At 37.1% G+C, this 8,708-nt stretch overlaps 2 protein-coding genes across 2 annotated transcripts; one reads left to right on the top strand and one right to left on the bottom strand.

Moving 5' to 3' along the window:
- The first annotated feature begins 311 nt into the window (after nt 1–311).
- On the top strand, nt 312–1,777 carry LOC110927866 (adenylate isopentenyltransferase 5, chloroplastic). Its single transcript, XM_035987849.1, has one exon. It carries the CDS (start codon nt 648–650, stop codon nt 1,635–1,637), a length of 990 nt encoding a protein of 329 aa, XP_035843742.1. The 5' UTR covers nt 312–647; the 3' UTR covers nt 1,638–1,777.
- A 3,175-nt stretch (nt 1,778–4,952) lies between these two features.
- On the bottom strand, nt 4,953–6,505 carry LOC110931839. Its single transcript, XM_022175211.1, has 3 exons — nt 6,072–6,505; nt 5,228–5,562; nt 4,953–5,140 (listed from the first exon to the last, which is right to left on the bottom strand). Exons 1-3 carry the CDS (start codon nt 6,503–6,505, stop codon nt 4,953–4,955), a joined length of 957 nt encoding a protein of 318 aa, XP_022030903.1.
- Nucleotides 6,506–8,708: the final 2,203 nt, after the last annotated feature.

Raw genomic sequence — 8,708 nt, forward strand, 5'->3', positions numbered from 1 at the left:
TTTTTACACTTTTTAGGAAAAACACATTTTCCGTAGGGTCCCACTCTATATATATATATATTTTTCTGAATGGCTAAACTTGCATACCATGGGAATTGAACCCATGACCTCCTACTATTCTACACCTTATCTAACTCACCAATACCATTGGGTTATTCCCAATGGATTAGTTATATATATTTGAACCTACAAATATTGATCAATATAATACAAAACATATATTCGAAAACCCATACTCTTTTCCTTGCACTATAAAAACAAGATCTCTATCTCCACATCTCATCACTCCTCACTACCCTAGTCCCACAAACATCTCTCTTTTCCAAACTCTCTGTAGATATATATATAATCACCATCAGACAAAAGGTGCCACAAAACAGCAATAGTCTCATCTGTGTAGTACTTTGATTGCTTTGTTACAAAAGCGTATCTCTATTCCATATTTATTGAATGTATACCTTGTTAAATCAGTTTTTATACGGGCCGTATAGAATTACGGCGGTCATAGTCTTATACAAGCTGTATAATTCATATGCTACATCCTATGCGGGCCGACATTTTAAATAAAATTAAAATCAAGGGGTACACTCAGAATAGGGGTACTCTCTATTCTAGATTTGTACGTTTTTTTTTTTTTTTTTGTTAATATGGGATTTGGTTGTAGGTTTATGATGAAGAGCCTAGTTCCAGTACACCAACAACTATCAGTTCCATCGGTGAGTTTTCCCGGTGCAATGGAGTCATTTCTACCACAAATCCGTAGAGACAAGGTGGTTATCGTCATGGGAGCGACCGGGACAGGAAAATCAAGGCTTTCAATCGACCTAGCCATGAAATTCCCTGCGGAAATAATCAATTCCGATAAGATGCAGGTATACAAAGGTCTTGATATTACCACAAACAAAGTCACAGAGGAGGAGTGTTTTGGGATCACTCACCACCTTCTGGGATTTGTTGATCCTAATGTGGATTTCACAGCTAATGACTACAATCAAGTTGCATCGCTGACGGTGGAAACCATAGTCGCGAATAACCGGCTTCCAATTATAGCAGGAGGGTCAAATTCATACATAAAGGCTCTAGTTCATGACAACATTGAGTTCCAACCGAGATATAGTTGTTGCTTCTTGTGGGTTGATGTCTCCTTGCCCATTCTTCGGGCTTTCGTGTCCAAACGCGTGGACCGGATGGTGCAAGCGGGTTTAGTCCATGAAGTGAGAAGATTTTACGACCTGCATATGACTAACTCTATAGGGCTGAGTCGCGCTATTGGTGTTCCGGAGATGGAAAAGTATTTTAGGAACGAAAATGAGGTGAATCTCAAAGAAGCAATTGAGAAGATTAAAGCTAATAGTTTTGAACTCGCGAAACGCCAGTTGCAAAACATTCCCAGGCTTCAAAAGCAACTAGGCTGGGATATGCATCACTTAGATGCCACCGAGGCTTTTGTTAAACATGGATTTGAGGCAGATGAGGCTTGGGAGCGGCTTGTGGTTCGACCAAGCAGTCGGATTGTTGGCGATTTTCTTTACAAAGACAATCAAGAACCGTCACTTAACTTCAAAAACATCATGGCCGCTAAGCCGGTTATCCAAGCTCCATCTACGGTCAAAGCCATTGCTGTTGTGGCACACTAGTGTTATAGCTGAACTGAATTACATGAGTGGCGGGTGGGTCTCACTAAAAGGTGAGAACATATTCTCCTCAACAAAGATGGGAAGTATCTTATAACTATATATTATACAAAAAGTTATATAGAAAAAGAACGTTATGGACTTTCTTGTGAATGGGATCAAAGTTGTGATGGTTCTAGTTGAATCTGGTAGCATGAACATTAACTTTTGACTTTAGTATATATTTTGTAGAATCTTTGTTTTAGTTATGGAAAATTTGGAGTTTGTGTAACCCCCTTAAAGGCATTTGATAATTTATATGATATATACATATACATATATAGGGGGCTGCTAGAATGAGAACCACCTCGAGTTGTAAGAACCGCGAGAACTACACCCATGGGTGGACGTTCACCATGATTTTTTTTTACAACTAAATGTGTGTATTATAAACACAGCCGTAAAAAAAAAATTTAAACGCCGCGGCCGAGAGGGTAGTTTTTTACACCACAAGTTTGGTGTTTTTAATTTTTTTCTTTTTTCTTTTTTTTTTTCACCAAACTTGTGGTGTAAAAAACTACCCCCTCGGCCGCGGCGTTTAAATTTTTTTTTTACGGCTGTGTTTATAATACACACATCTAGTTGTAAAAAAAAATCATGGTGAACGCCCACCCGTGGGGTATAGTTCTCGCGGTTCTTACAACTCGGGGTGGTTTTCATTCTAGCGGCTCCCTACATATATATATATATATATATAGGGGATGGATCATGAGAAAACGAGTTTAAATGAGAAATCCAAAAAACTAACTAAAAAAACCCAAAAAACATACCAATTTTTTTTTAATTTCTATAAAAAATCGCAGGTTTTTATACCTGGAAAAAAATTTTCAAAATTTTTTTTTTGTTGTATTGCACATGTGCACTATTACGGATATAGTGCACATGTGTAATACATGTGTAGTACACATATAATCACATATATTGCGCATGTGAAATACAACAAAAAAAATTTATTTTATTTTTTTTTCGAATTTTTTTTATGTATAAAAACTAGCGATTTTTTGTTAAAAAATTTGGTATGTTTTTTAGCTTTTTTTTTAGCTTTTTTTTTAGCTTTTTTTAGTTAGTTTTCTAGTTTTCTCATTTATATGTAGTTTTCTCATGATCCTCTCCCTATATATATATATATATATATATATATATATATATATATATGTATATATATCGCGTTTTAAGTATCTTTTACCAAATATCCATAAAACGATAATTCACATGGATTTTAAATTTTTCCAACAAAACAATTTCTACTTATTACACATAAGTTTTGTTTCAAAAGAAACTATTGTAATTGCGGAAGCTTTGACATTTGTGTTCGATCCTTGAATGTACTTGATTATCATCCGCAAGTTGCTACATCACCTATGACCCAAAAATTTTCAAAACAGTAGTCATTTATGTTTATAATGTGAATTAACAAGTCCTAAAGTCAAAACACATAAAAGAAAAACATTTTTCCAGGTATGAGTCTCGGTTGCGGGGCGCGACAGATGAAGGCCTAGCCTTCGCGGGCCGCGAGGGCCGTCGCGTGTCGCGACGCCTTCCTGGGTCACCGTCGCGTAACGCGACACATCACTTTTTCCAGCGGGTTTGTGTTACAAACCTGTATTTTTCCAGCTATGATCCATTTTACGAAAATGTTCGTAACTTGTTCATTTCTAATCCGAATTAGGTCCCGTTTCTTTCTACACGACCGTAATCGGACCATCTATAACATGGAATAAAAATCTAACATATGATTAAACCATTTTTCTTACTTTGAACACTTGGTTTATAGGAATTTTCCTAATTATTCGACTCGATTACATTAATGAGGTATCAAATGTAATTATAAGGTTGAAACTCCCATACGAACTACATCTCATCATACTTTTACATTACGACACATTATACTAAAAACTCAAGTGCCGATAACAAGGTACATATGTCCTAATTGTCCGGTTTAACTTAATTAGCGACATTTATCAATTTAACTTACCAAAGTTTAATACTTTGGTGATTTTGACCCGTTTGCTTTCACTAGCGAAATCCATCGCCCTTTTTGAACCAAACATGTAGTATTCGAGTCAATTTGACCCGTTTAAACTTTTAAGTGGAATCCACCACTTTCATCATCTATTCACTATCGAATCTCTAACTTTTTTCTCATCCGATTATTACATACGAATTCCTTCGCTTAGTCATAACCAACATCATGACTAGATCATTATTCTTCAAATAAATAGCATAAATAATAACAATACTTTACGAAGCGTATAGCCACGTACCTTTTTAAAGCTTTCATTTTAAGCGGTTATCCGATCCGCCTTGTCCACTTGATGATCCACCCAAATCGCCTATAGAATTGGATTCGAATATATCTTTTAGAACTCATGTTTCAATATTCAATATACCATACTTTTAGCTAATCAATTTAGTGATTATTTCATATTCTTCAAGTAATCCAATTCATTTAGACATTTCATCGAACATCTTAAGGGCATAATTATTATAATACCATTATCAGGTTCATGATTATCTAATTAACCATATCAAAACATCATTTGTATACTAATATGACTATAACTCCATAATCAACCCTTGAGCTTGCATCATAATATTCAAATAACATCGGTTATCATAATGAATCAAGTAGTTATCAAAAACCCCTATAATCCATATATGATAAATAATAAAACTCATGAATTATGACATGAATGAATCAATTTATTGTCTAAGACTTGTTCCTAGACTTGTATTCAACCTAAGTTAAGTATAACATCCATCAATTCCCCACTAATTTCTGTTATAAGGATTCAAGAATCATCAAAACATCTTCACGTATCAAAATTAAGCATACCTTTTGATATACTAAGTATGAGGATCTCTTATTTAGCCTTGAATCACCTTTAATTTGGTTTTGATTCTTTGATTTTGAGTGAAATTGTAGGATTAGGGTTTTGGAAAAGATGGAGTTCGCTCCTGGGTGTTTTAATCGAACAGAAACACACACAAAGTGTGTGGTTTCATGTTTATCAAGTGTTTTAAAACATCTTTCCAAATTGGCGCTATTGGTCCCTCTAGTTTCTAAGTTTATAAAATGGTTAAAATTCTTTGATTTCCCCATCGTTTATAATAAGATTTTAACTAGGTTTATTATTCCTAATTTAAAATCTCACTATTTTATTTTCAATACATATATATAATTTAATATTTTTAGGGGTGTTACAAGTCTACCCCCCTTAAAGATGATTTCGTCCTCGTAAACATAATACGTACCGAATAGGGAAGGGTATAAGCGTCTCATCTCTTCTTCGGACCCCCAAGTGGTGTCTGATCCCTTCGATGTTCCCATTTAACTTTAACTTGGTTGATTTCTTTATGTCTTAAGCTTTTAACCTTTCGATCAAGAATTTCGATAGGCTTTACGACATAATTCAATTTATCATCAACTTCAATGTCGTCATAGCTTATATAAGCCGTTTCATCAGCTAAACATTTTCGCAGATGTGAAACATGGAAAGTACTATGTATACTGCTCAATTCTTCTGGCAGTTTAAGTCAGTATGCTACCTTACCCACACGCTCTACGATCTTGAATGGTCCAATAAATCTTGGACTTAATTTTCCCCGTTTTCGGAATCGGATAACGCCTTTCCACGGAGATACTTTAAGCATAACCATATCACCAACCTGGAACTCGATTGGCGTTCGTCTTTTTTCCGCGTAAGACTTCTGCCGATCTTGAGCAGCTTTTAAATGAGCCCGAATCACTTCAATCTTTTCATTAGTGATACTGACTATATCTTTGTGAGCTAATTCTCGTGGACCCACATCACCCCAACATACCAGGGTTCGACACTTTCTGCCGTAAAGCATTTCATATGGTGCCATTCCGATACTGGAATGGTAGCTGTTGTTATATGAAAATTCAACTAGTGGTAGATAGATATCCCAGCTACCACCAAAATCGATAATACATGCTCGTAGCATATGTTCGAGTGTTTGAATAGTTCTTTCGCTCTGCCCATCTATTTGCGGATGATATGCGGTACTAATGAACAGCTTAGTACACATTTCCTCTTGAAAATCGCGCCAAAAGTTTGAAGTAAAGCGCGTATCTCTATCCGATACGATAGACACCGGTACTCCATGGCGAGATATAATTTCATTCGTGTATACTTCCGACATCTTCTCGGAAGTGTTTGTTTCCCGAATTGGAATAAAATGAGCACTCTTGGTCAATCTGTCAACTACTACCCATATAGCATCAAATCCACGTGATGTTCTTGGTAGTTTAGTTAACAGATCCATAGTAATGTGCTCCCACTTCCACACAGGAATATCTAACGGCTGAAGTTTACATTAAGGCTTCTGGTGTTCTGCTTTTACTTGTAAACAAGTTAAGCATTTCCCACATACTTTGTGATGTCTCGCTTCATTCCGGGCCTCCAATAATTTTGTTTCAAGTCTTTGTACATCTTGGTAGCTCCCAGATGAAAAAAATAGCGGGACTTGTGGGCTTCATCAAGAAGAAGAGTTTTAACATTGCAAGTGTTTGGAACCCAGATTCGATCAAAACGGGTTTTTAATCCCTTCCTATTTTCTTTTAAGTCTTTAAGCTGACCCACTATTCTTTCCTTTTTTAAATTTTCTTCTTTTACAGCTTCAGTTTGCGCCTCTTTGATTCGATCAAGTAAACCCGAGGTCACTACTAACTGCATCGACTGCACCCGAATAGGTGAATATTCTTCCTTTCTGCTCAGTGCATCTGCAACTATGTTGGCTTTCCCGGGATGATAATGAATTTCACAATCATAATCCTTTACCGTCTCCAACCAATGTCGTTGTCTCATATTTAACTCCTTTTGATCAAAGAAGTACTTGAGACTTTTATGGTCAGTGAAAGTAGTACATTTAACACCATATAAATAATGCCTCCATATTTTTAAGGCAAAACTACTACCGCCAATTCCGAATCATGTGTCGGATACTTCTTTTCATAAATCTTTAATTGTCTTGAAGCATACGCGATCACCTTTCCTTGCTGCATAAGTACACACCCGAGACCAAGCTGGGATGCGTCAGAATAAATGACCATATCTTCAGTCCCATCTGGTAACGTTAATACAGGGGCACTGGTCAATTTTTCTTTAAGGATACGGAAGGCATCTTCTTGTGCAATACCCCATACAAATTTCTCATCTTTACGGGTCAACTTAGTTAATGGCGTTGCAATTTTTGAGAAATCTTGTATAAATCTCCAGTAATAACCCGCAAGACCTAGAAAACTCCTAATCTCTGATGGATTCTTTGGAGGTTTCCATTTAGACACAACTTTTATTTTGGACGGATCTACCAACACTCCATCGGCACTAATAACATGTCCTAGAAATTGTACCTCACGTAGCCAAAAGGCACATTTTGAAAACTTTGCATAAAGTTTCTCACGCCTAAGTGTTTCAAGTACTTCACGCAAATGACATTCATGATCCACTTCGCTTTTTGAATACACAAGAATATCGTCGATGAAAACAATCACCGACTTGTCTAGCATTGGCTTGCAGACGCGGTTCATAAGATCCATGAAAGCCGCAGGCGCATTGGTTAATCCGAAAGACATTACTAAAAACTCGTAATGTCCATAACGCGTTCGGAATGCTGTTTTCGGTATATCTTCTTCTTTTACCTTCAACTGATGATAACCCGATCTTAAGTCGATCTTCGAAAACCAACTCGCGCCTTGTAGCTGATCGAACAAGTCGTCGATCCTAGGAAGCAGGTATCGATTCTTTACCGTGAGTTTATTTAACTCCCGATAATCAATGCACATCCTCATACTTCCGTCTTTTTTCTTCAGAAATAATATTGGCGCTCCCCATCGAGAAACGCTCGGTCGAATAAATCCCTTGTCTAAAAGATCTTGTAATTGCGACAGCAATTCTTGTAGTTCCAACGGCACTAATCAATAAGGAGCCTTGGCTACCGGTTTCGCGCCCGAAACTAATTCGATGCCAAACTCCACCTCACGCTCAGGTGGTATCCCCGGTAGATCTTCCGGAAAAACATCTTCAAATTCCCGTACAACTTGTACGTCTTTGATTTCTGGAGCCTCTTTAGTCGAATGATAAGTGGTAAAATACATATGTTTGTCCTGTGTAAAGTGTATAATTTTTGTATAAGTTTTATTTGTTTTTATTTAGTTTTAGTGTTATATTACACTATTTTGTGTTTGGTCAGATCCTGGTGCAAATGGAGCAAAAACGAGTGATATGGAAATGACCAGCCAGTTGGCCAGAGTGAGGTGCCAGAAACCGAAGGAAATTCGCCGCTATTTTCTGCTGAATGAATTAAAGCCCATCAGCACGTGAAGGGCACGCAGCCATTGGGTAGTTTTGGATTCAACATAAAACATTATGTCAATTAATGTGTGCACTTATTTTGAGAGGGGAGTAGATAAGAAAACAAAAAAAGGTTCCATATTATTATTTTTGTTGTGTTCGACAACAACAGTGGGGCAAGAGATAAAAACGAAAAGTTGGAGGATCCCTTTTATGATTATTTTTTGAGAGCAACAAATATATATTCATTCTTTTTGGGAGCATTGACGGCAGGAGGATAAGAGGGATCGCACAAAATTAATTGGGCTTGGCAGCTTTGGCAGCCCATTAAGGGACGCCACTTTTTGGGGAGTGGACGGCAATTATTTGACATAGGGGAGGCAGCCATATTATTAAAAAGGAGGAGAGGCAGGCACATCGTATGAACACATCATCTTGGGGGCGAAGACATCTTGGAGGAGACGCACGAAGTCAGCAGATCATCTACGAATTTTGGAGTTGAAAGGCACCATTGAAGGGGCTGTTGTTGAAGGTTCGGAAGTGCTCGGAAGCCACGGAATCATCGTTGAAGTTCAAGAGCACTCGGGATCGAAGAATTCGGGTTCTATACCTTCGTAATCTTCCGTTTTTGTTTGTTTCTCGTTATTTAATGATGAATTCTGATTTGTGTATGATTGTGATGCTATTTGACAACATGATTATTGGCTAGACTTTTCGT

The sequence above is a fragment of the Helianthus annuus genome, chromosome 3 (genome assembly GCF_002127325.2).
Source record: "Helianthus annuus cultivar XRQ/B chromosome 3, HanXRQr2.0-SUNRISE, whole genome shotgun sequence".
In the NCBI taxonomy this organism is placed as follows: domain Eukaryota; kingdom Viridiplantae; phylum Streptophyta; class Magnoliopsida; order Asterales; family Asteraceae; genus Helianthus; species Helianthus annuus.

Coding starts and splice junctions, on each gene's coding strand:
- LOC110931839 (XM_022175211.1), bottom strand. CDS start 6,505: ATGAGACAACGACATTGGTTGGAGACGGTAAAGGATTATGATTGTGAA. Junction 5,563..6,071: donor ATGAAGCGAGACATCACAAA/GTATGTGGGAAA, acceptor ATATAACAACAG/CTACCATTCCAGTATCGGAA. Junction 5,141..5,227: donor CAAGATCGTAGAGCGTGTGG/GTAAGGTAGCAT, acceptor GAAAATGTTTAG/CTGATGAAACGGCTTATATA.
- LOC110927866 (XM_035987849.1), top strand. CDS start 648: ATGGGATTTGGTTGTAGGTTTATGATGAAGAGCCTAGTTCCAGTACAC.